The sequence below is a fragment of the Motacilla alba genome, chromosome 3 (assembly GCF_015832195.1).
Source record: "Motacilla alba alba isolate MOTALB_02 chromosome 3, Motacilla_alba_V1.0_pri, whole genome shotgun sequence".
Classification (NCBI taxonomy): Eukaryota; Metazoa; Chordata; class Aves; order Passeriformes; family Motacillidae; genus Motacilla; species Motacilla alba.
This window is the reverse complement of record NC_052018.1, coordinates 113,588,687-113,616,680: the sequence shown is the minus strand read 5'-3', so window position 1 is coordinate 113,616,680 and position 27,994 is coordinate 113,588,687. Positions and strand designations below refer to the sequence as shown.

The window sequence follows — 27,994 nt, the reverse complement described above, 5'->3', positions numbered from 1 at the left end:
CCACACAGCTTGGAGGCTGAAGGGTGTTGCACAATCACCCTGCATCAAAGCAGCTGGAGAGCACTCGTACTTGGCCAGAGAGCCATGCGGGCTCCTGCTGGGTGGGAACGGGCAAGGTTAATTCTGTTAAATCTCCTTCAGCCCCCAGCGCTGAGCAGGCCAGGAGCAGCAGCGCTCTCAGGCCACTCTTGCCACCGTGGTAAGCAATGCATGGAAAGGAGCCCTTGGTACCAAAGCCAGGGGAGGACTGGGGATAGCTCCTGTCCCCACGGACTCCCTACTGCAGAGAAGGAATAAGCCCCAGCTCTGGTTTGCCTCTGACTCCGAACCCTGCAGGACTGGGACGGTCATGCCAGGCTGAGAGGAGCAGACCCTGCAGAGAGGCCGGGATGACAAAACCACAGCACTTGAGAGTTGAGTCAGGCTGCGGCTAATGGCCCCAAGTTGCAGGGCTAACACGTTCCCTCGCTGCGCTGTCATCGACCTTTTGTTTTGCTTTCAAATAGCTTATCACACAAAGCAGTGACAGAAAGGGTTAAGGCATCAAAAAAGTAAAAATCAAAATGATTTATACGTGAAGCACTTCTGAACATGCCCTCTAAGTACAGTAGATTTTCCCCTTGGAACCACACCCTGTAAGTGCTGTATTTTGAGAGCTGAACAATTAACATAAGGCATATGAGTCAGGCTCTGAAAGACTCTGTGGGAACCAGAGAGCCTTTTGCTATTAGTAGTGATGTAAACTCCCTAAGGCTGGAATAAGTCCACAATAGAAGGCAGAGAGAGTCATAAATAACAACAGTAGGCACTCCATATACTACTAAGACACACAGCCATTATTGGCGATACTTCCTTTATTTTCTTTATTGGACTTAATAATTTTAGTTAATTAAAAAAAAAATAAAACACACAGTCTGTTTTGGGAATACTATTTATTTCCTATGGGAACTTCAGGACTTGCTAAAGAAAGAAAAAAAGCTAATCTGCTCTCATCCTGTCTAGTAATCCCAGATTCCTTTTAGGCAGTGAAATAATTAAAGAAAAATATTCCAGGCATAAAAGGGAGGACAGCAGAAGCAGACATCATATAAACAATGACACCATGACAGAGAAAAACGTCAAAGCACCGCCAGACTTGCGACTCGACTCTGAAAGAGCTGCAGGGAGTGGGATTGCTGCTAACAAATTAAAACCACATTTCTTGGCAAATTGTTAAAGACAGACATATTTACATTTGTATAGAGACTGGGTGGGCACAAAAGATTAAAATGCTTCTCTAGCCCTTGAACTGCCAAGTTCTATTAGAAATATGTGCTCTTAAAATCCCAGGGTAAGCTCAGTCCTCTTTGTCACTAGAACTGCAGAAAAAGGCCTGCAGAAGTGAAGCTTGCAAAGTCTTACCAGCCTACCTGCTCATGACACTGGCCTCACCAAAACTGACTTCAAGGTCCTTAATACTTATCCTAAGAGATGTTTGGGGCAAGAAAAATCTCTATCTTACAGAGAACTATCAGGCACCCTGCTAGGCACGGAACATACTTCCTGTAAGGTTTATCAAATTGAAGATTTTCCTTTTTTTTTTCTTTTTTTTTGGCTATCTTACTCCACTTACTACACACTCAAGCTGAAAAAGACACCCTCAGAACTGTAACAGTGGCATTCATTGCTGTCTCCATCTCTCTCCAGGACAGCTGAATTCAGCAGTACAGCACTAAATATCTGTTAAAGAACTACCCCTGGATGGGCACTTGTGAGGAACCCTTATCCTAAAGAGGAACTCATTACCCTGAAGCAGAGTGAAAGCTTTGGCCTTTCCAGCATGACAATTACAAATACTCTTCTTTTTTTTTTCTTCCAGTCTAATACTGGGTTGAAAGAAAATCTTCAAAGTGAACACTGCTGCCCCCCTTTCCTGCCTCTCTGGTGTCATGCTTGCTAGGTGACTCTCGCTCTTCTCAGTGCCACAGGCTCAGGGGCCAATAAAGTAGGACTAAGAGATAATTAAATTTCATGTCTGGTTCCCAACCCAATAATACAAAACACAGTTTTTAAAATGCATTTATCAATGTGGCTCATCAAAAACACTTAATAGACTACATCAGCGGGTTCAAGAAATCAATTTTATATCATGGTGGCAAATGGGAGGGGACTATAATGATAATAAAACAGGCAAAGCTATGAAGTAACGTATTATCCCAGGTCCATACAATAAAACTAAAATTAGTGAAATGAATAAGACAGAAACACTTCTTGAGGGGAGCTTTGTGTAAGCTTGCAATTGGATGATTTCTCTCAGTGCCATTCTGAGCTGTATCACGAGCTCAACCATCAAAGATAACCTCTAGGTTTCAGAGGTGTCCTGACAGATGACAGGCAGATCAGAGAGGTCAGGCAGGACTCCTTCCAATCTGATAAACAAAAAGGGCTCCTTAAAGCAAGTGAGGAGGCTTCTGAGGGAAGGATGAATCAGACATCACAATCTAACTGATAAAAAAGTGACAGAGACAGGACTTTGGGTCTCATCTCCTGCCCTCTCCCAACCCACATGAAGGAAAAGCTTCCCACAGTTTCAAGATGCAAATTTTTTTGCATTTCCAATGTAGTGATGCATCAGTCCTGGCAGTTCTACTTATGAACTCCAACCACATCATAAAACACTTGCAGAAGTTTTCCAAGTACAGAAACGGATATTATTCTCAACCTGAAATACAGTTCCTTGATCAGATTTGTGGAATATTGCTCTACATTTTAAAGTTGACTGTCCTGCTTTAAAAGTCAGTAAATTCCAGTAAAAACCATTAAGGTTACACTGGAATACTGGTGTTGCCTTTGAAGTAAGTATTTTTAAGGAATGCTGGTGGTTTTCAAAAACACCGCCATTTCAATCTTGAAAAGAATGTAACAACCAGGGCAAACTGCATCTGTCCAGGAGGAGCAGAACTGATCAACCTTCCCATGACCTAGCAGAGAAGGCAAAATCAAACTCCTGGATCAGCACAGACTTCATCATCTCCCACCAAGATTCCTCTGAATGTCACACCATGGATTTTCCATTCTGCCCCTCAGGAGACCCTATGGTCTGTACTATTTAGTCCAAGCATTGGCCCAGTCTGTTACAAGCCCCTGTGAAACACATTCCACTTTCTCAAAACACAAGGTGTGAACCCAAGTTTCTCACTCAGTACATAAGTCCTGGCAATTACAAACATTCCAAAGGTCCCCCAGGCATCACCAGATTAGCTTAAAGCATATGACCTCTATGAGGAAAATGCCTTCTTCCTTTTGAAGTATTTGGTTCAGATTTTAACTGTATTTCACGTATAGGAGGAATCCCAGACTGTTCTGAGTGTAAGAAATTCAGAGCTCTCTAGATTTGCATTTGAACACCCAGTAAAGAAGAGAGAACAGAAGAATTCCTGCTGTAAATGGCAGAGAACAAATGAAATGTGATTCTTCCTGAAACTTAGAGCTGCAGGGGAGCCTTTTTATAAATCAGACCTATGTGTAACACAGGGAGCAAATACTCCATGACACCTTCTAAAGGCACAGAAGTGCTCCCAAAACGACCGATTTATTTACGTACTGAGCAGCACGTGACACAGGCTGTGTGCATTTGCTTGAAGGCAAGAACTGCTAAAATTAATGTTAAGTAATTGAGCTATTAATCATTCTGATTTTATAGACTGATGCTACAAGACTCAGATTCTATCTTCAGAGAAAGTGTCCACTGATAAGAAATGGAGGAGTAGACAAAAGCTTTTCAACCAAAATAACTTCTCTCAATGACACTAAAGAAAAATCTAAAGCATATTAACAGTGAATTTTTACCTTTTTAAAGGAAACCAAAGTCTTATAAGCATGCATCTTCGGCCAGCCATTTCCATCAATTTTTAGGTTCCTGACTCCAGTAATTATGAAAGAGGACATGCATGTAAGACACACGTTTCATACTTGAAAGAGATGTTTACAAAATAAGGGAATAGCAATTTTCTGTGGCGCTCAACCCCTTTCTCCAGCTTACAAATCAAGAGAGAATATCTGAGACAGGCCTCCTGTAATCCTTACTGCAGCTTTTCACAGCCCAGCACGAGGATCCTCTCTGTGCCTACCAAACCTCCCTGGGTATGGGGTCAGCCAGTGCAGATGTCCCTCAGCATCACCCAGCAGTGACGCTGGAGCAAACTTTGCATTTGGCCAGACATAGCATGGGTGTATGACATAAGAGAACACCCCTTGGAGCACATGATGTATACAGTGTAATGCAGATGCCCAACACTTGGATACTTACAGGAAAAAAATCTGGGGAAAAAAAACCCCATCAATTTTATGCTCTTTTGTTGTTTTTATGCAATTACAATATGCAGTAACACCCGGAGGAGATGTTGTAGAGAATAACTAATACTCTTGATCTCACTGGTTACACAAACCCAAAATATGTAAAACAAGAATAGCAGAGCTCAGGAAATGATTACTGTTCAACAGTTTAATGCTTTAGCTTGGTTTCCAAAACCAACACTAGTACCACCATCCTGAAAACCCCCAAGACTTCTGAGCCCACACTGGGGATCTGTCCCTCCAAATAATTTCAAATAATTACAAATTGTTCAAAAATCCTGCTGTGAACTTTACCATCATGTATTTCACTTTCCTGTTCAGTCCAGTAATGAACTTCCTATTAGTTCTAAGATATTTCTGCTGAAGACTGAGGAACAGATTGCTCCTTAAAACAATTTTTGAAAATCCTGTCAAATATTTTTTGCCCAAGAGGAATATCAAGAATTATTATCAAAACCTTAAGTTAAACCTTTTCAAATCCTAGAGCCATCAAAATCTCGCAGATGTAGCATAGATGAATAAAATTTTTAGCTCCCTGCAGCTTTAACATGAGCCCTGCCAGCCTCCCCCCTGCCCCTCTGCCAGGGGTGCCCGTCCTCTCCAAGCCTGCAGAGAGGAAAGAGCAGAGAATCAGGTCAAATCCACATGAACCACCAGCATAAGCTGTGACAGCAACAGTGAGAGGGGAGAGGAAAATGAGGGAGGTGAAAGGATGATGACAGATGATAATATCTTAAATAACCACAAGGCTTTGACAAATGGGATCTTGTGAACGCTGCTAAGTAGTTAGATTTAAATCAACTGGAGCACTCATAAAAAGCAACTACCAAAATGAGTAAAAGATTACTCAATTTGTCCCTACTTTTTAAGGATTGCTTCACATGGAAATAATTTTACAACCTTAATAATTTATACTGCTGCTACAGGACCATCTATATTTCTGCTCTGCTTCACCTGATTTTGCATAACGAGGTACACTTTTATTAAGGATGTAGTCCACTTACTTGTTGGATTTAAGGCAATAAATATTACTTTTTATTTCATTCCATACATACTCTAATATTCTGTCTTCCTTTCAGATAAATAATGCTACAGAACAAAGGTTTCCAATCAATTCCTTGCAGCAATATCTTGGCCTTTTTCCAGCCATCACACAGTTAATTCACTCAGCAGTTCGCATGAGCACAGCAATTGCTCTTTTCAGTAAAAATACGGTGCATTTATCAACAGATGATTTTCATTTACAGCCCTGGTGCCTGTCTACCCAGCTCTGGGAGCTTTCTCTGAAACTCTCCAAAGCCTTCTCTGATCCTAACTAATTGAAATAATTGTGTCAGTTTTCATTTCATCATTTGTCCACTTCTCTGGGTAGTCAGTGCAGCAGACAGCTGCGAGACGTTTGCCATGCAGAAAACAGATCAGTTTGTAAGCTAAGAGAAGAAACTGCGACAGGTTCAGACAGATCTCACTGAGGCAATTCCCAGCAGCACTGCTCTCAGGTCTCCTCCCTCCCCTTCCGCAGGGCTCCTGCCCCACTCAGAGCTGGCAGAAGGGAGCACACACACGCCCAGGGAAGCTCGGCGTGCTCGAATCCACAAGACTGTGGTGCCCAGAAAGATGAGATGCGGGCACGCAGCCCTTCTGGCAAACGCTGCTGCAGGAGTGGGGATCTGCAGGGAGAAGAGGCAGACAGCGGGGACAAAAGGGAATACTGTAAAGCTGCTGTAGCTTTCCTTTTATGACCGAGTCAAACACTTCAGGACCATTCCTCTGAGATGCACCTTCACAGGGACAGCAGCCGAATGATTGAAGCTAATTGAAAGCTACACCAACAATGAAAGGGAAGTCTCACCCTTACCCAGCACGTGGTCCTGCCAAGGATCAACCCTGAAGGGATCTGGCTGACAGTGAACCACACAAACAACAAAAATCCAAACCAAAACCACCCCTTGTTTTCAGAGCGCTCACTGAATGACCCCAGCACTGACAAACACTGGAGACCAGAATGCCCAGGGAAGAGAAAGCAGGAGGAGCACGGAACACAAAGGACGAGTAAGAAAAAGTGACAGAAGCTTGAGGTGCCAAGAGTGAAAACTCACCCAAGCAATTATTTGCCTGTTCCACTAACGTGGTATTTGGATAAAGCTCATTAGTCTGCAGTTTCTCCTCTCTACCTTTTTGAAAGAAGTAGTGAACCCTGTTCATACTTACCAACTACAGCTTAATGGTTTTGTCCTGTTTACTATAGTAACTGAAAATAATTCAGCACATTATCTAAAATCCCAGAAAACTAGATTAAATAAAATTCAAAAAGGACAGTGACATAAAAAAGCCAGCAACAAGACAAATATTACAAGAAATGTACCATTAACATGCTGTAACTTTCAAACCCAAGTAACTCTCAGCTGCTACCTAAAGGTTGCTCCAGCTCCACTCATCCAAATCCTGCATGTGTGCTCCTGCAACAGTTTTTTGCATCACAATTGGCAAGTGTGTGGGTACAGGATGAGTTGGTTCAGTGAACTGACATGATGGAAAACTTATCCTCCAACGAAAAGCAGAGAAACTTCACAAATAAATAATTTTCTGCTAGATCAAGTCAATGAACTAATTCATTCTCAGCTGAAGAATCACTTGGTCCATTGTACCCAGAAAGGAAAGGAATATGTGGCTGGATGTAGCGGGGATGTGGAGTGACCTTTTCAGTAGCAGCCCACCAGCTCCACTGTAATATTTTATACACGTATATAGATATACACACATGCCAAGATTTGTACTTACAGTGTGAATTGTGCAATTCTATTTCACAGCATCTCCTTCTTCCCCTACCCAATCTGATATCACTTAGCAGTAAGTCTTTAAAGCATTTAAGAGAACTAAATCCACATAAAGTCCTGTACTAATCTTTACCAATTGCTGCTATCTGGTGTTAATTCTACATTCCAATAGACACGCTATTCCAGCAGCATACACCCCCGTGGGACAGATCTGTTAATTACACTGAGCTTCATGTTTGCAGGGAAGAACCAGAAACCTCTTCCCAGTACAATCAAAACCCAAGCAAACTCTGTCACTAAGGTTCTGAGGAGTTTTAAGAATGAGAATTCTCTAATGCTCCTGAAAAGTATTACAATGACACAATTGATAAATCAGACACGTATGAAGAAGATTAAATAGTTTATTTCCCTGCTGGGGATTTTAAAAAGCACTGGGCACATCTTTAGCACTTTTCTCCTCTGTGTATACCTGTGAAGGTTTTTTTGCTTGGTTTGGTTTTTAAAGTGCAATATTCTGCTGGAATAGAATCTTTATTTTTTGTCTAATATTCTCTGTAACTTAACAAGGCTCAGTGGAAAACCCAAGACCTCTTTCATCAAGACAGGACCTTCTACTCCTCACTTTCTTTTCTGATTTTACTCCAACAGTAATTTCAAATTTCCACTTTAAGATCATCTTTAGCTTAACCTCCTTCATGCTTTCCCTAGAAGTGCTTCCTTTCATAGATTCTGGTATAAAGCCAACGTGGTTATCAATGAATACTCCATTGTTTGCACATTTTCAAATGCTCATAAGCCTTCCACCCATTTCCATTTCCACTGTTTCCCCAGATAACCCATTTCCAATTTTCCATTTTAGCTCCCTACATAATAATAATCGAGAAAATGTCGTCACTGACAAAGATGACTAATCTCTCCAGAACTCGTATATATTTCCTTGGGTTTCCTCTTTTGCCACGTTCCCAAAACTGTCTTCTTTTTCAAGATAAAACTATTCAAGATTACAAACATAGTTTGGTAAAACAGGAAACAATGGTTTTATGTTTAAACTTAGCATTAATCACTCAGCCTATTCTTCCATCTTTTCCTTAAGACTTCCAATTTGCTTATGTAATTTCAGTAACCTGCTATATTGTTTCTTTACTAGAGATTTCCCTTCTTTCAAAATGCTATTACTGCCTGCAGCCTGAGTTTTAAACATAACCACGGACACACCCGTTCATAAATACATCCTAGAAAATTACATATCGATAGATTCTCTTCTGTTTCATTTCATCTCTGCTCCTTTGAGGTGTTCTCAAATATTTTATTAGTTTATGCTTAAAGCTAATTTGACAGAGACTGTCTAATCCACCCTAACCTTAGTCTTACATGAGGCATCACAGAAGGATTAAAATTGGTTCTCCCTGCAACTGATGCTGAGGTTTGTGCTTGTGAATATCTCAAAAGCAATCTAATTATCATCTTTCCTAAGGTGCAGGACAAAGATTTCATTTCATAGCTGGCTACATCCCTTGAAACTCATTGTTTAAGCACAGCCTATTCCAGAGATACACAGAACAGCCTAAAAGGCAGAGAAAAGGCAAAGAATGAAGGGTGAAGACAGGTGAAGGACAAGAGCTGTGGTCAGTGAAGGAAACGTGCACCAGGCTGACATAAAACTGCTTCCAAGTAATGGGAAAGGGGAGCCCTGAGCCTGATTTGTCTTGACAGAGCTCAGGAATGAAAGCTTGACCCAGACCATAAACCAGCATAAAAACAGTTTAAAAAAATACATAATCACTAAGTCTTGACTAGATCAATCACAGTCACAGCAACACAGGAAAGTGACAAAGTCTCCATTAATGTATAGTTAACTGCTTTTGTAAGACACAAACAGGCCCTCCAATCCAAGGGTGTGAGCTGATTAAAGGTTTAAAAGAACTTGCATCCAACACTGTGGCATTATTCAAACCCAAACAACATGGAGAAGAAAACAAAACACAGCCTCATTTTCAGCCCGTGACCGAATCTGCAGAGTGTATCAACAGAAAGGTCTTCTGGGTGGTCTTTTGTAGGGCAGAGTTTAGAATTCCAGCCTACTCACGGCTCAACTGCATGGAGAAAAGCAGACACACACAAAGTGCAGATTCTCTGCCTTCCTTTTGGAGTGCCAAAAACTTGAAAAACTCTCAGTGGCAATCAAACACTCCCCCAGTCTGGCAAAGTACTCAGCTGAGTATATGACAAATCTGGTCCTAATGTGCATTAGGAACCCTGGAACAACAGAACAGTCTGGAGTGGACCCTTAAAGTGAGAGTGGTAAGAATAAAACAGATGCTCCAAAACATTTGCTGAGGGTCTGCTCCCATCTTGCCAAGTTCTTCAAACCAGGGAAGATGCTTTGGGCTAACTTTCTCTTCCTCCCTCCTGCCAACACACTGCCCATCCCAGCCAGGGCTGGGCACACACACTGCATCTGTAAGCAAAGCAAACTCCCAAGACTTTATTGTTGATTAGGTTATCAGCTCACTAAGAGATGTTTTCTTACTAAATATAAAAGTGTTTAAACTTGCCTTTTAAACAACAAGGAGTTTCCACAGATCAAGATCCAATTTTGAAATAGTAAAGCTAAACTCTCTAATGTTGAATTTTTAAATTTGCCTTCTCCTTCCCACACAAGATCACAAGAAAAACCAAAGAAAACTTCTAAACTCTTATTTTATGGAAAGATGAAAAACACCAAATGAGGGAATTGGATATCTCATAAGAGTTACTTAAGCAAGAAGAAACCCCATCACTATTTCTCAGACAAAATGCAGATAGAATTTTCTACTTCAAGCTTTAAGTAGTTTTCAAGACAATACTGAAAAACTAATAATTTTCTAAAGAGCAAAGTACTTCTAGAGCAGGGAGATAATTTTTTTCTGAGTGCCAAAAAACATTTGCTTGATTCTTTGACATTTAAGGGTATGTACCAAACTAGGAATTGAAACAAGAAAATCTGTATTTAGCATTACAAATAGGAACACCCTGGCTGCTGCTGGGAGAAGAAAAAGGAGTTGAATGAGTAAAAGAAAACACATTTTTTCAAGGGTCAGATACACTTTAATACATGTAAGATCAACTCCTAAAATCCAGCCAGACCTCGGGGTGTAATTGTGCCCCTCAGTGTGAGCCACAGAGCGGCACCTGGGCCCGTGTGAGCACTCCTGAGACAATGAGCACTCAACCGCAGGATAAAATCCAGAAGCCTTTGACCCTGATGAAGCCTTCAGGATGAAATATTTAAGAAGAATTGCTTATGGTATTTAACCACACACCAGTGCCTTTTCCTCCATAACTGTTTGGGGATTTTTTTCCCAGCAGGGCCAGCACTGATCCGCTTGAGCTGCTGTGCAGAACAAGTGCTAAGAAAACATACAAGAAACCCGTGGACATTACAAACAGCTACATTACAATTTTGGAAAGTAAAATGTTACAAGGACAAAATATAAAAGGAATAAAGACCCTTAAATCAAGGTGCTAAAGTCATACCCAGCTTTTTAAACACATGGTCTCCAAGACTTATAAGGCTCAGAAAATGCTGAGCTTTCAAAATTCCCAATTCTGCCCACCTTAGGCTCATTTCAGGATGCCCTTTTGAATACTTTGGCCCAGCTGTTCATGTGACTTTCTGGTGCCAAGATGACAGTAACAAATACTTGCATAACTACATCCATATACATAAATATTTGCTTCATCTCTATTAAAAACCCCCACAAATGTATCAAACAGTTTTATACCTACCAATCCACCATTGTCACATGTCCAAGCACTTGGATCAAAGTCAAGTTTACTGACACAAACGATAAATTTCTCAGGAAACACACGGAGCTCTACACAAAAAGAATTGAAAAGAGGATTACAAAAATCATAACCACTTTTAAAGCCACTCATAACAACAACATACATGTTATTTTAGTACACAAAATTACTTATGTAATTGCACACTAACTCATTTAGTGCACCTCTCTAGCTTCTCACCTACTCTCTTCAACATGCCACCCCTCCTTTTGTTTTGTTTTTATGAAGCATTCCAAAAAATCAATAAGTAGAATAAATGGAGTTCCCAAGAGGACAGTGACGGCTGCACATTAGTCCACCTGCACCCCTGGACAGGAAGACCAGACAGAACCAACAGACACACCACTTAGCAAAGATTTCTTTTGTGCTGTTCTGGTGATGAGTCTTTTCATCACAAAAGCTGCACACGAGGTTTGCAGCCCAGAACAACATTCAGCCAGGGCTTGGCATCAAACCTCAGCGTAAGGCCAGGGCACAGTTTCACACTCTGGCTACAGAGATTTTTGAAGTCATTAAACAAAGAGGTTAACTGAATTACACATTTTACTCATGACCACATGGCTTGTTGTGAACACAACAAAGCTTCTGTTCACAAAGGATTAAAAATTGAAGGTTCTCATATTAGAACAGACAAGACAAAACTTTATTCAGTACCTGGCAATGCTATGGGAAGAACACAGCTGGATATTTTCTTGTTTACATATGGAATTATTTCCAGATCAGTATCCTCATATTTTCAGCTCTGATTTTTTTTTGTTGTTGTTTTTTATAAAAAGAGAATTTAAAATTTTTTGAAGTTTGGTATATTTCAGAATGAAGCCATAACACTCTGGTTTTGTGGGACAAGAAAGAGACAAGGCTTGCAGAAAAAAAGTATGAGATTGATCTCAAAGATTTTTTTTGTAGAGAAGAGTAGGGCAAGTTGCTTCCAGTAATATGCTTTTATTGTTACATTTTATAACAATCTCATCTGCTGGCTAGCAAAATGCAGGTATCTTTAGGCATTCATTGATGCTTTAGAACAGTTCAGATTTAATAGACAGCAAACAATGTTGAGATTCCAGTGCAGACACGCTGAAATTCTATTCTAACAGGACATGTTTGATGAAATATTTGAAGTCAACACTGATCTCTTCAGCCAATACAGACTTAGAATACAACCAGCTGGCATTTGAAGACAGATTTAAACATTTATGAATATCATGAATCCCTATTAAAAAAATAAATGTTTTTAAAATATCTACTCAGTTATTCAGTATTGTTAAGGACTTTGCTTTTTCAGTTTAATGCCTAGAGGACAGAGCAGAGGGCAGTGATCATTACAGCTCCTTTGCATTGGTGTTGGCAGGAGAGGACTGATCTCCCTTCCTTCCAGAGCATCCTGGCTTGAGAGAACATGAGGAGAAGAGCTGGAGCAATGACATCACCTACGTCAGGACTGCACAGGTGTGTGGTGAAGGAAAGCCTTTCCTGCATACACTTGTACTGCCTGTTGATGTCACAAGACACTCCAGCAATAATGGAGTGATTCATGCTGCAGCCTCTGCTTGATTCACCCTGCAGAGACTCAGGAAAATGCTGAGTCTCGTCATACTTACAGAATTTGGCGGGGCTTAGCTGATTACCCTGGGGCAAAGCATACACAAATTTAAAATTAAGTTAAAAAAAAAATCCATCTTATCTCAAGAAACACTTCTCACTTTTTTCGTTGTTTTTGTTTTCAGGAAATCTTCTTTTTAAAATGCAAACCAAAAAAACCCCACCAAAACCCAAGCTCTGAGAGCAATTTTGATTTAAGCAGATGAAAATCTGACAGTGTCTTAGTTATGTTCCCTTTCTTTCTCCTCTAAGTAGCTCTGTAAGAAACTGATTTCTTACCACGATAACGTTTCCCTAGAGCACAGCGGAGATTAACCCATCTCTTCATAAAGTAGGCAGTGATGTGCAAACTGTTGGCTGCAACATAAAACAAAGGGATGATATTAAGTGTAAGGGTATCTTGGGCATTCTGGTCTCAAAATGTTGCACATCTGCTAAGACTGGATTGAGAGAAAGCAGCAGCAGCTCAACAATACAAAGGAAAAGGTAACTTTAATGGAATATTTTTCAGAAGAAACCGCCGAATTCTCATACTGAAGTCTCAAGAAATTAGTGCCTGAAACAGAGCAAAAATCTAGACAAACTAACAACCACCAAGTTCTAGAACCCAACCACAAAAATTAAAATAATGAATTGATCAGAGGTGTCATTTGCTCAATAAATAGTATGGTGTCATGGTCACTCAATAGTGTGGTGTCATGCTTTCAGACACATTCTGCAGGAACACTACAGACATCCATTTGCCAAGCCACCTTCTAGGGGAAGCTGACGGACCTGGTAGGGAAAAGAAAAAAGGTAACTACAAAGAAACCCAAGCATGAAAGGGCTCAATTCTACAGCTCCATTGAATGAGGTGACTCTTCAGTGTGTACAGCAGCCCGAGCTGGCCTGGCTGACCCAGCAGGTACCTGTGACCTCCAGAGGCTTTTTCACTTTCTGTTCCCAAGAATGACAGAAATCCTTGTGCATCAGCAGTGTAGGAAATGGACAGAACAGATTCTATTAAGGCTGAGAGAGTACTGGGACATCAGCTTTTACTTTTGTTCTACTTAAATTCCCAAATGACCCTGGTAAATCAGTTAGCACTTCATTCATGAAGGTATTTAGCAACCTGACTCCCACTGAAAGTGCAAAACCTGACATCTGTGACTCATCCTCCCCAGTCTCCCTGTGCACCTCACTGAAATCAAACTGGGAAAGAGGACCGGGGCTATTTCCCCCAACTTGGATGGGGTTTGCAAGACTTAAATTATTGATGCTTTGAAGACAGTCAGCTACTCTAGGTGCAATTAGCACAGATAAGTTAGAATATTAAGTGCTACTGCTGTTTTTATAAACTAACCATTTAAAAAGAAGGAAAAAAAATAAGGAAAAAAATAAGGAAAGCTTGCTTTTCAATCCCTACAGAGCAAGTGCCAAGGCATGTCTTATTTCTAAGTATAAATGCACATCGTCCTGCTTCTGGAGCTCACCATCGAGTGCCCTTGAGCCTCAGCTCTCATTAACAACTACAGTTATCAATCACAATCAATCCCTTTGAAATTTATCAGCCATCTTTTTTCCTTCCCCTCAGGAAGACACCCAAAATTTGACTTCCTTTTAGAGATCCAGTCAAGATGTGACAAGTTGAACCATCCCTTAAAAATGATGAGCACTAGAGAAAAATTTGGATGCAATCCACCAGCTTTATTAACTGTTTACTTAAAAGAACAATTAAGGAAAATTACTTTTAACTATTTCCAGTTTGGCATCTACAATTCTTTATCACTGCTTGTAGGCTTAGTCAAATCAAAGAATTTGCCCTGTATATAAATAAGTTATTAGTGTGATAACAACGTATGCCACTGTGACCTTGGAAAGCTGAGAAAGTAGCATTCCTAAAAGTACAACTTAGAAAACAAATCTTCAGACAGTAAATATTAAAAGTTTTTCTGTCCACCTCCATTTGTTGGTGATATTCCACATGTTTTGGGTTTTTTGTGAAAGGAATCTAAAATGAAAGAGTGTGAATCTTTGTTCTTCACAGGAGAAGCAGGATGCTTCTTTCTTGAAATTCTTTTATAGATTAGTGACATCTGTATCTGTTTATTTTTCTTGCTGTCCTGGTATTCTCTGAGAGGTTAAGTGTTTAATCACATGATTGACTGAACAAAGTTTCAAATTCTCCTTAGAGGCCCTTGATTCAGCCAGCTACTGTTCTGTGGAAGGGAACACCTACCTCAGATCTGACAAAATAAATAATTATGGAAGAGATCAAGACACCTCTACAAACTATTTTTGCAGCATCAGCTCAAGTCTTATAAAGCCTTCACAGGGAATTGCACCTGAGCTGATAAGCTTAGCCCAGAGGGACTAACACTAAAATATAATTTTCGTTTCCATGATTATTTAATGCTTTGCTGAAAAGGCCTGAACAGATATTTGCTGTTACTTGTTGCTAAGCCTGAGAAAATATTGAGATGCACTACATTTAAGATACCTGCTCTTTGAAAGTATTACACAGCTACACTCTTTAAATGTTCTGAAACTCTCCTGCATGTGACATAGGATCTACTCTGTAGTCAGCTGGAGTTTGAAAAGCTCCCCCAGTTTTAAAGCTGTCAGCGTTACTGCAGAACTATAAAAACGCTGATATCCCTTTTCAGCTTCCCTCTGGGGAAATATATTATCCAATTAACTGTTCTGCTTCATGAAGAAAGAAACTTAAAAATAAGACCCACAAGAAAACCTTCTTCTCCAAGAAGCCCATGCGACTCGCAGCTTTTTGAGCTTTCTACACAGCTGCCCAGCATGAGTTTAAATCTGTTTGTGATCTCATGGAAGAACAGGCCAACTGATACATACCAAATGATCCATCACTAACTTCTTTTAAGCAAAACACAGAAGTTTGAACCTCAAGCTACAGACAATTTTTCTTCCAGTAACGTAGAAAGTTCACACATCCTGGGCTCAGCAAACCTAGCTGATCCCATCTTCAGTTTCCTCTTCACCATGCAACCCAGACAAAGCTCCCTTTGTGGATAACCAGCACACAGGCAGAAACAGAATTGTATTTAGTGACTTGAAGTTTTGTTCTTATTTCAAAACTGGGCACTCTAAATCATCACATCCAGGGTCCAAAAACAAAACAGAAAAACAAAACCAAACAAACCAACCCCAAGGAAATAAACAGACCCTGAAACCCAAAAGGAGACTGCATAGAAGTGATTCTAGAAAAGCCACAGTTCATTTTCAGCTGAAATAGGCAGCAGTGAGGACTGCCTTTTAAGGGAACAGTAATTTGCCCTGCTCGTTGTACGTCAGAGTCCCACAGCATGAGGGGAAGCATCAGACACCAACTCTGCCGTAAGACTATCAGCAACACTTGCTTTCCAAAGGAGACCCAGCCCGGCCGCCCTGAGCTTCCAGAGGCTGCCAAGAGGGCTGTGCTGCGGTGTGGAGCAGCGGGAAGCCCTCTCCCACGGCTCGGCCGGACCATTCAGCCGGGAGCCTGGGAAATGCCTCTGAGCTGCTGAGTTATCGGGAGCAGCCTGGCAGGTGTTCGCTCCCCAGCACCACCTGGCACCTGCCTGGCTCCCTGCTTCACTCCGGCCTTGTCCAAAGCCACGGCACGAGCCTAAGGCCAACTGCCCCCAAAACACTTCCCCGTCTGACAGGCACCCACTTCTCATCACACGGTGTTTTTATATCATACCTATTTTCTCTCCCAGCCTAGACACTTCACATTTCTGAAAGGTTGTTGTGGATTAGGACCGACTCTGCTTTTGGAAAGTAACAACAAAGTAAATCGTTCCAACACACATATTAAAAATATAAGAGGATAAATTTCTAACGTTACAATGTGAAAGCAAATACACGGGTGCATTAGACTTTCTGAAACACTAAACTGTACATTAAAAAAATCTCCACTTAGCTCATGCTTGATTAATTTTTCCACACAGATTAAGCTATACCAGTAATAATGTTTACAGTATATAGAGCTTTTCATCTTCAAAGTGCTCTACAGACATATTATTACAGTGCTTTTTAGCACTCATATTTCTCCACTTAAAATTATTCACCACAGAATCAAAAGTCCTGACTGTTTGTAAACAAAACAAAAAAAGGAACATTTCATTCTAAACCTACTGTTAACTGTGCAGCTTTTCTTCCCAAAAATGTCCAACTCCATACCATGCGCTGCACAGTAGGCTGCCATTTCTAATTTAGAAGAGATTCAAATGAAATATTGGCATTTAAGTTTAAAGCCAAGTCTAAGACAGGGACAGCCGACGCTAAACATCACATACAAAAAGCTGCTGAGATTTCCAAAGCTGTTTCTGGAATCCAATTGATATTTTTTAAACAAGAAGCATCTTCTCCAAGTTCAAACTTTTATACAGCAAAGAACAGGCTTCAAAACAACTGAAACATGTAAGGATGACATCCATTCTTTCCATATAGTCTGCCTTCAGCTCAAAGAAGGTGGAAGAATCCTCCCTGCTATCAGAACCTGGATAGCCTAGACACAGCCCACTGTCCAAACCATGCAGAGTATGAGCCACAAACTGCAAATCTGGCCCGAGCCATTTTGAGCAATCCTACAGCAGGGTTAAAGGGCTCTCCTCTAGCAGGAGAGGTGCAGAAATCAGAACTATCCTGGCCAAACTGGATCCAGGATAAGCATTTCTCAGGCTGGCTGTTAGTGCTGTTCTGGAGGAAAGAACAAGGAAAAGCACATCTGAGACCATCTGGCTGCAAGATGAGTAATGCCTCTGATGGAGGTCCTGGGAACACACCAGCTCTGAAGGAAAAAGACCATCTTCCCCTCACTAATACTTAAGGATGGAGAGGAAGGCTGATCCGTTCCTGGAAAATCCATAGCCATCCATAATGTATGAGCAGTAACAGCCAGCAGCACCTGCCAGGGCATTCAAGCAGAGAGATGCAGAGCAATAGATTTGATGGCCAGTGCACCTTTACCACAGACAACTGTTTTCTAACGGGACACAAGATTTCACTTCACCCTTTTGTTGATCTCAGACTCAATAACCACATTATTAATTGCACACGATGGGCCCAAACTGAAAGCTATTTAGGAATGCTGCCTGTTTTGAACATCTAAACTATATTCCAGAGAAAGCCACGTGCCTGGACTTCTTTAACCACTGGAATGAGCACAACAACCAAGAGAAAGGCTGAGAAAGGCATCTGCTGCTACCAGCCAAAAGGCAGAGGGAGCTGGAACACAAACCCTGTGGTAAATGCTGTCTGACAAGTCAGCAGCCCCGGAGAAGCCCAAGTCTCTTCCAAGCGCCTGGACTGTGATGGGGCTCAGTTCCAGTGGCTGGTGCCACTTCTGCACATCAGGAGCAGTACATGCCACAGACTGGCCAGACACAGCTCTACCCAAATAGCCCAACCCCTCCCACCACTGAACTGCTCACAGTGACAAAAGAAGGCACACTCTGGCTCAGACGGGACACAGGCACCGTGATGGACCCGAGTTTGACTCACAGCACGCTAGGGAATGCAAAATACAGCACATGCCTCTTTTACAAAGTATGTCCTTTCAGCCCGGCTCTGTGGTTTTTCCTTGAAGAAATCCATGAGCTGCAGGAAACTTTTTGATGCCATGAAGTACTTGAAATGGAGGGTTTTGTATTTTAAGGGTGAGAAATCTCTACAAAACAAAGTCTCTTCAAGCACAAAAACTCCACCAAGATGTGGAAATGAGCCTCTTGGAATTTATCAGACATGACTGGTTCCCCTTAGCGTTCATTAGAACAGCAAAATCACTGGTGCCAATATTAGGATGCTGAAGGACTTTCAAATAAAGTCAATCAAACCTTTCACAGGTCTCCAGGCACCATTTGTTTTCCCTGGCAAGAGGAAATAACTTCTGCAAAACTTTTACCCCTAAGAGGAAAAGGGTTTTAACCCTAAAGCTCCCACAGCTGCCAAGACTTTCATCTTCCACCAATAACAAGGTCTCTAGGCAAGGGTCACTAGAAATGTCAGGAATACATGGTATCACAGGGCTACAACACCTCCGGGCTTGGTGAAAAGCCCAACACTGCCACTGGAGACATGATGGGAGAGAATGAGAAGGAAAGACCAACCTGGAGCAGGTATACTCAGCAGAACTTTAAAAATATTCTTTTTTTTTTTTTCCCTCGAGGATTCCTGTTAGGATATCCCAGAGGAGCTAAGAGGTAGATGTTGATGGTCGTAACTCCTTTCCTACCCTAATATCTAGAGGACACTTCAAAAGAATGTGAGTTCTAAGAGACATGTGTGGACTTGAACCTGCAGTTTCATGCTGTTGTCTGAATAAAGCAAGCTGTGCCAGAGGTTCACAGGTTTTTGTCTTTTCACACAACAGACTCTTGTTAGATTTGAACAACTCAGAACAGAAGGAAATTCTGGGGCATAGCAAATAGGTGGAAAGTACCACAATAGAGCCTTCTGTATTTTCTCTTTTTAAATGCTGGCAACCAGACCCTAACTAATTCAGCTGCTGAAAGACTCTATTTCCAAAAAAAAAAAAAAAAAAAAAATAAAAAATCTGGATGTCCTTTAGCTCTCACAAGCTCTGATGCAAAGAGGATACCACTAAAAGAGACCAAGAACAACCATGATTGGGAGCATCTGCCCACCGCCACCAGCTCAGCTCTGGTTCTGGGGCAAGAGAGAGCTGGAGACTGACTGCAGAATGGTTTGTATAAAACCACTCATTTTAGCTCACTCAAGAACATGGTGTTATAAGGGACCACCTGAATGGCACAGCTCAGCAGCCTCCATTTCTGAGATCACCTTAACAGATGCCAAATGCAAAAAACAGAACTACACAGAACATCCTTTTCCTCAAAACTAAATAGCAAATTTAAGGTCTTTTATGCAAAAGACAAAATCCACAATCCTCTCTTTTGCCATGGCAAGAAAACAGCAGGTGAAAGACAGGCATTGCCCATATCCTATGACCCATCTATATGCACATAAAAAAACCCCACAAAACTAAATATCTTAATTAAAGGAACAAGAGAAAGATACTCAGTAAACAAATACAGAGCTGTCATCTACTATTCTCTCTAAGGTAAGTTTTGGCATTTAAACATGGATTTGTACGGTGAATATGGAATGTTTCTTCCTGAATATGTGTAATTTGCTGTGCATTAGAACATCTCTGATCTGTCTGAAGTCAATGGATACATCAAGTTCTAAGTCCACAACACAGTCAAGATTACACTGAGCTTTTTTCCTCCCATTTTCAAGTAGAAGTCTTTATTATTTGCTGCACTACTAAATTTTTATTTAATTACCTTTTTTTTTTTACTAAATTAGGGCATGGGCCCTGCAAAGCTTTGTGGGGTTAGTTTTGTTTGTGGTCTGCCACTGTGCCTTTGTAGTCCACAGAAATACTTTATGTGTAGTAACCACAACATACCTGGTACTCAGCAGTGAATCAAACACCCAGAATTGCTCTCACTAAACTACTAACACAGAGAAAAGAGGCATAAATTTTCTCAGGAATTGGCCCTCCATCTCTATCTGGACAGATTCCCATAAAGACTTATAAAAATTTTCCAAATATGAATAAACCCACAAAAATGTTTGAAATTTTAAAAGCTGTAATTTCTACCTTGGTCATATGATAATGAAACTTAAGAACAAAGGAGAGTATGATTGTGTAATATGGTAGCATGGAAAGTTTAAAAGAAATTCCTACTCATATTTAACAGCGAAATTACACCCCCAATTACTTCCAGTTAAAATGAAAATAAAAAGGACTTCAATGCTCAATACATAGCTGCAACCATTTTTTTTTTCCCTTAAAATATCATGATGATTTTTCTTTTGCTGGTGATTGCTTGCAGACTTTTACTGAGACTTTTAGGTAAGGCAAGGGTTAAAGATGTATAAAAGAGATTTTCTCACAGTTTAGAGGGAGCAAAACAACACATTTAGGAAGCCAGACAGCTAAAAGGTCAAAGCGTTACACTTCCAGGTCAAACTTCTGGTTGCAATTAAGTAAATTCCTCTGAACATTTCTAGGGAATTCGCATTTCTTTTAGGTTTTATTTCAAATCCCTATTCTTTCTTGCTTACATTTTAACCAAAACAATATTGCTCTCTTTAGAAACATTTAATAAAGAGCACTTTTTTTTTTTTTTAAAAAAAGGAACCCAATAGTTAATTTCAAGGTAAGAATCGATCCTTTTTTTCATCTCATTTAATGTACAGTTGAACTAAAGGCAAAAGAGGCTATTAAACCTAGTTAATTTTTAGAATCAAAACATTTTAACCAAAACAGTGAGCACTCAAAAACCCCCAAACCTTGTAGAGCTAGTGCCTAGTGCTAATGCAGGGCCCTGAGCTGCCCCTGGGCATCCATCCTCTGCGTTCCTGACTCCAAGGGACTGGAGCAGCTGCGAAACCCACAGAGAGCACACACAAAGAGCACCTCCAAGAGGGAAAGATGTGCCTAAGAAGAGTAAGGCAGTCAAATAAGACCTAGAGCTTAGGGACAGGTTTTCAGATTGGCTTCATGTGCCCTCCAAAAATGCTGAATTCCCACTTGGAACAAGCATGCCAAGGGCTCTTTCCAAGGGTATGTTCCCCGGCCCAGATGAGAGTCACTTTGATATTCTCAGCTGAGTATCAAATCAGAAATTAAAGGTGGGGTTCATCTTGCCTAACTTGAAACACCTGCATCAAACTAGTACCCTAAACTTCATTTTTAACTGATAGAGATAAATTACCTATTAACTTCCAGCCAACTCTGAGAAGCTGAAACACACCACTCCACTTTGTAAAGACACATGATTAATGGATGCTGATTTTTTTGCCTAACTATAGAAAGAAAACTCCAAAGATAAACTTTAAATTTGCATAAATATATGTGTCATTGCATAAACTGTAGTACTAGCAGCAAAATCACTCTGCAGAAATATTTGGATGATAAAGGAAGACCTTTATAGCTCATATAGATATGTAAGAGAGTAGCTGTTTGTGCATGCAAACACTTTTTTTTTCTTTTTTTTTTTGCAGGCACACGTAACTAGGACTCATTTTCATACTATTTTTTCTTCTCATAAAATGAGAAAAAATCATATGGGAAGAAGAGACAAACAAATGGAAATAAGATGAAAGCAAGAGAAAGTGATACAATGCTTTAAGGCAGAGAGTATTTTAAGGCTAAAGATCAAGACTTTTTTCAAAACCAGCTCCAAATTCTTCCTTTTCACAAGAATACACCAAATTAAACAACTGCCCTGTTGTTTTTTCCAATCCAATGCTACCTATATAAAACACTTTATTAAGGACATCTTTAAAATAAGTGCAACGTTTCATTTCTTACCCAAGACCATAAAGAGTTTCATGGGGAGCTGCCACCAGATATGGAGAGCACGTTCAACCCAGCTGGTGCTGCAGCTGCAAATATCCCATGTAAGACAGGGACAGCCATTGCTGAGGCCTCTGCCAGTGCCAGTGTCACCACAGAAGACCCTTCCAAAGGCAGGTGCTTCGGTCCAGGCAGTGCAGAAGCTCCTCACAGCCTCTGACCCCCACGGACTCTGACTGAATGAGGTCTCAGTTTCAGAGGGGCACAGTGGTAAGGAAGGCCACGCAGGGGAAGACCAAAGGTCCCTACAGCCAAACACCTACAAGGGGACCCTAAAACAGGAGCCAAGTGCACGTGGTTACCTCCCTGATACTCCACCAGGCTCCAAGCCCTCTCAGCTCAGGCCTTTGGTGCACCACAGGAGATTCTGTCCCCTCCCTGGAATACTCTCCCATGTTGCTGTGGATGCAGCACAAGCCTTTATCGTATCTGTTATCCTTTGGCAAAGAGCTCCACAGCTCTCCTAACTACCGCAGCATTTCCACTCATCTGATACGCCCTTGTTCTCAAACTGGAAGAGAACGAGACAAGAAATGATTTCATAGATCTTGCTTGTATTCCCCATAATTAATATATTTTCCAGGCTGAAGAGTCCAGGCACATGTAACTGTTCCCTGTATTGCATTTCCTCATCTTAGATCATCTCTGTTGCCCTTCTTGGACTTTTTCCCAATTCTATTGTATTACAATCTAAGGTAAGACAGGAAAAAAAAATCACAAAAAAAGAAAACACCCAAAGAGTGTGTAAGTACGGTCATTTCTTTTGTTCTTGTCAAGTACTCATTACCCTGAGAAAAGAACAAAATGACCAAAAAAAGAGTTCAGATATATAACCTTGATCTTCTAGAAGAAGAATGCTTTGGTGAAAAAAAAGATACCCTTATTTCCCATTATCTGGCTGTAAAAAATGGAGGGGGGGGGAGGGAAGTAATCTAAAGCAAAACCAGGAAATATTAAGTACAAGATACTAATCAAAACATTTTTCATAAGTTATTGCATAAGTTACTGCATACTTCAGGGAGCTCTGTTGTCACAGACAGATGAATGTAAGTTTAAAGTTCATACAGATCTGCAGGACTTGGCCACAAATCATAAATGAGTCCATTGCAGAGAAGCTGCAATGTAATTCTTTTGAGAGACAGATATTACAATGTGCACCTCCAAATCTCAGAGTTCAAAGGAAAGACTCCTCCCCAGACCCCTATGGCAGGACCCATCAAAGTGTCGTAGAGCTGCTGTTCAAGCAAGGCCAGTGAAAAGATTCTACTTCAGACCCAACCAAGCAATTCCACAGCAGAGGAGTGCGAGTTAACAGCTGGGAGGGTGGGAATAAATCAGTTTTGCTGTTACAGGATTACAATGTGGGACATACCCTACAAGCATTTCCCACAATTCATGTCCCACAGCAATAGCAAACACTCCTAAAGCAAACTGGGGCAGTCTGAAAAGGGTGTTTCCCTTAAAAACATCACAATGTTCAAATTAAAATGCAGGGCCAAAAGAGTTTGGAATATTTACCATCATGACTTATTGTATATTTTTTGTGTGCTTGCAGGAGCCAAAGAAATCGTTTCATAAGCAAGATAAATGTATTTTCTTATGAAATTGCATCTTCTGCGTTTTTCTTTATACTAAATAAGACATGAACTTTGACTCCAGATCTTTGTAAGGCTGAACTGCTCATATCAGCTCTTGTACCTCTTCCAGTTTCTCATTTTAGTAAGCTTGTCACAAGTTACTGAGAATTCCAAGTCTGAGATTTCTACCTGTTAATGAAGTACAGTCACATTTGTAAAAAGCAACTGGGTGAAAAGATGGACTCAAAAAACATGATCACAGTAAGCCCCATTTCATGAGAGAAGAAAGTTAAAAATATATTAAAAAAGTACACAGAGTCCCAGGGAAAGCAGATAAAATCAAGCTGGGAGATCACTGTGCCATGTGACAGCATGCTCTCTAATTATTTTCACTGTAGAAGAGACTGTACAATAAAAAGATCTGAAATCAGAGCAAAAATGTCCCACGTTCAAGCCAAGAAAAACAGCAAGGATGCTAGGGAAGGAATGAGAGTAGGTCTGAAAATTACTTGTAGGAAAAACATAGTTAACTTTTTCCTCCCTCAAGAGGGGGAAGAAGGTCAGTTTACAATATACCTTCTTCCTTCCTTCCAGTTCTAACATTGACATTTCTATCAGCCACATTTTTTTTCACTTCTCCTTATTGTTTCCTCTGTGCCCGTGTAAACCTCACCTTCTTCCTTATTGTTTTCAGTTCTCCCTTTGCCATTTCTCCTGTATTTAATACCTCTACTCTGACCTCTGCAGTCTCCTCTTGATCAAAACCAGACACTTTCTGTGGCACATGAACCTTCAAATAATGCAATCACAAGCCATACCCGGCCGATGCCCTTCTTGCATGATTTTGGCCATGCAGATTGGATGCAGGCAAAATCCAGCCTTGGCAAATCCACCCCATTTTAAATTTCTCTTAAAAAAATAAAATAAACCAAAGTCAAACACATTTGGACATTAATTAAACACAAGAAACGGGGAATTTATACCAAAGCCTATGTCCAAAGACTAAATTAAAGCTTACTTTGGCAAATTGTTTGTACTGGCCATTTGGGAAGGGTGTGGAAATCGTTCAGACAGAAGGAAGAATAGGAAGAACTTGCTTGTCTTGGCTACTTTCTCTCATTTTTCCATTCTTTCCTTCTTTCTTTCTTCTCCTGTGTGTAACACCCACAGATTTCCTAATGAGCTGGTATGCGACCCACCACACACTGCAGTGTGGGTGTAACTCAAATGAAAAAGAAATGTAAATTAACAAGTAACTTGCATGGATATTTACATTAAGTGTCACAAAAAATGAAAGGTAGTATCAAATAATATTAATATTAAACATAATATAATGTTCATACTAAAAAGAAGCTGTAATAGGTGAAAATTTTCTCTTCAAAATTGTTATAATAGTAAGTAGAGGACTTAACAAGTCTTAAGGTAGCTGGGCTTCTAGTTCTGAAATGAAACCTAATACAACATGCCTTGACATTAAAGGCAGTCTAAAATCTTATTAGGACAGGTCTAATAATTCTCTTTTCAAGAAATGTTGAACACATCCTGCAGTGTGTAGAGCAAACTAGTTAGTTAAAATTGACTTGAAAAGATGCAACTCCAGCCAGGGGTGGAATGCTAACCTGGGACACTGGAACGAGTAAGCAAGCAGTTCATCATCATGTGAAGAATGCCTCTATAGACACACACCTCCTGACAAGAGCAGGGGGCTTACAGCAGTGCAACTCCACACAGACTTCAATAACTTGGAGCACAAGAAACCACACAGAGCTTGAAGAACTCAGAAACTCTTCCTGAGCTCCCAAGGCAACAGGAGCTGCAGCTGAAGCCTTTTCCCAGCAGCGCCTCCGGGGAGCACACCGGGCTCCTGCACTGCTCTGTGCGGTACAAATCCCTGCCAGCCTGCAGTGGCCTGCCATGTGGCACTTCATCTGCGTGAAGAGCACAAAGCCATCTCTCGCCTGCAGCCCACAAACAGAGCCTGTGCTCCCAGAGAGGAGGCACAGCACAAGAGGCAGCGGGTGCAGCCCCCCGGCCCCGTGGCTCACCCCGAAGGGTCAGTCCCCAGAGGGGGGCCCGTTGCCCCAGTGAACACCCACCTATTCTGTTATTTCCTCCCCAGGTAAGAACAGACTCCAAGGGAACTTGAAGAAACTTGACTCTTGGGCTTGAACAAAGCACTTCTTTCTTACAAATTACAGCCCTGAGCAAAGCAGGCTGAGAGAAAAAGAAAGAGCTGGCTTTGGAAGCGAAGCTGAACGTGAATGTTCGTTATCACAGCCTGTTTTCTTCCTTCAGTTCTTTATTGTTAATTAATGACGGTGAGATTAACCGCAGAAAACTGATGGAACAGTCATTCTGCCTCATCCAAAGTAAATATCCTTTAATCCAACACTGTCACTGATATTACTGATGACCTCCTCAAATGCATATCCCTAAGTTTTTAATTTTCAGGAAACAAGGGGAAGAGTCAAGCAGAAGATCAGTTCCCAACCCTGGGACAGCACACCAGTATTTTTACTGAAAAGTTCATGATATGGGGGGAAAAAAAAAGACCCTAAATTCTAACAAACACACTTAAATTAGTGTTTTATCTACCCATGTTTATAAAAGCAGCTATTATGTCTGGTAGTTTTACCTTATAAAATCATCATTTTTTCAAAACCTACTTTTTACTGAGGCAGGAAACTTTAAAAAATAAATAATAAAAAGCATCCCTTCATAAAAGAAAACACATAAAAACCTCAACAGATCTTAGAAATCCTGATCCCACCATCTGTAATGTTCACTCACAATCAGCAAAGTACAGAGCTCTGAAAGTTCATGTGCTCGACAAACAATAATAATATTTTAAATGGATAAAATGTAGTTACAACTTGCAAGGAAGAAAAGGGTTTGGAAATCCTTTAGTGGCCTGAAGCACCTCTTGCTTATGTGGTATTGTGTTCTTGAGGGCTGGGAAAAAGCCCATGTCATGCCAGAAGAACCTGGCTCCCACATATGCCTGAAATGTTGCAATATTAAGCCAACCACAGAGTATATACCTGTGTTTTATCATTATTATTGACTACAGCATGTAAAGCTGCAACCACCAACCAGCATTCTAAAGGAATACACCTTTTTCAACCGTGGAAAGCATTTCACGAGGCAAAGAACTCGTCCCCAATTGAGACTGTTCCTACAAGACATGTTGAATTGTAAAATGTATGAGCGTAGTGCTGATGTAATGCAAGTATGCAATCACACGCATGGCAGAAGCCATTCTCCAGCAGAGCTCTCTCCTGCCTTTAAGGAAATGTGACAGAGCATGGCCAGCACAGAGCCCTACTGCTGCAGCCCTGCTTTTCTGAGACAGCTTTATGACCCGCTCCAGGCCAGTAACAAACACCAGTAATTTTTTGCCCAAGAACTATTTAAAGATAAATTGCTGGTGTGATATAAGACCAACAGATAAGCCTATGAACTGTAAACCCCAGCATTACGCTAACAATGAAATGGTGTTAAACAAAAGCTGTCGCCCCTTGAGCCCCAAAGCTGATCCAGCAGTAAGGCCCAAGCTGATCAGGATCTTTAGTTTAAAATGTGGGTGTACTGAAATGGCACCTGCTGGCATCAACGCCCTCACACACGCACAAAATGAGCTCCAAATGGGTGAAGGCTCTTCATCTCTGCACTCCCAAATCATGGGTGCTGCTGCCAGGCCTGCAGTAGCACTGGTGAAATGAGAAATGTCACTTATCACATCACACCAACTTTTTAAGACTGAACAGATTGCCAAAAGTAAAAGGGATAAAGATAAAAAGATATTATTTCTGTATTTAAAAATTCTGCACTGAATGGGTGAGTGGAAAAGGAATTTAACTAACCAGCAAGATTTCAACCAATTTTGCAGGACCAAGAGTTGTATATGTAATTTTTTTAGTTCTAATAATAGGCCCTCGGACTAATAGTACCAGCATCATGTTCACTTTTAAGCAACACAGAAAATTAAAATCCACTTAATTTTTTCACTAACATAGTTGAAGTAATTCCAGACCAAAACATCAACTATTTCAGGCCTTGCTGATGGCAAATTTCTCACAGGAAAAAATAAAGAACAGTAGAACAGTATTTTCCCCAGCACCTTATTGCACACTAAGGGAAATAATTTCTTTTACCGGTAAGAAACAAAGGCCCAGATGATCCCTGTTCCGTGGGCTTCCCCTGACCACGTTGTTTAGGTGCCTCCAAGTAGTGTTTGACCCTCGAAGCAACAACTTCTTCTAGCAGCTTGCAGACCTCCTGAAAGAGAAACCACTGGCCTGGTTTGATCTAAATTTACAGAAATGCCCAGAGGCACACAGCAGAAACCAATACAAAATTACCCCCTCTCCCATTAAAAGGAAAGACACTGAGAGAAGAAGCATGAATTGGGAAATGGATGGGAACAAGGAGGGGAATCAAACAATTTTTCTAAAGAACCAAAGAGGAAGTACATTATGAAATTCTTACTTGGCAGA

The 27,994-nt window shown here is 40.8% G+C and overlaps 1 protein-coding gene across 6 annotated transcripts in view; it reads right to left on the bottom strand.

The window, feature by feature from the left end:
- The window catches only part of LOC119699754 (SLX4 interacting protein), an 83,279-nt gene that overhangs the window by 19,647 nt on the left and 35,638 nt on the right, over positions 1-27,994 (bottom strand). For all 6 annotated transcript variants that reach the window (XM_038133682.1, XM_038133681.1, XM_038133683.1 and 3 more), the window contains 3 exons: positions 27,653-27,776; positions 12,816-12,893; positions 10,881-10,969 (listed from right to left, as the gene is read on the bottom strand). In XM_038133682.1, the coding sequence (XP_037989610.1) occupies positions 10,881-10,969; positions 12,816-12,893; positions 27,653-27,776 (291 nt within the window). The remainder of the gene's footprint in view (positions 1-10,880; positions 10,970-12,815; positions 12,894-27,652; positions 27,777-27,994) is intronic.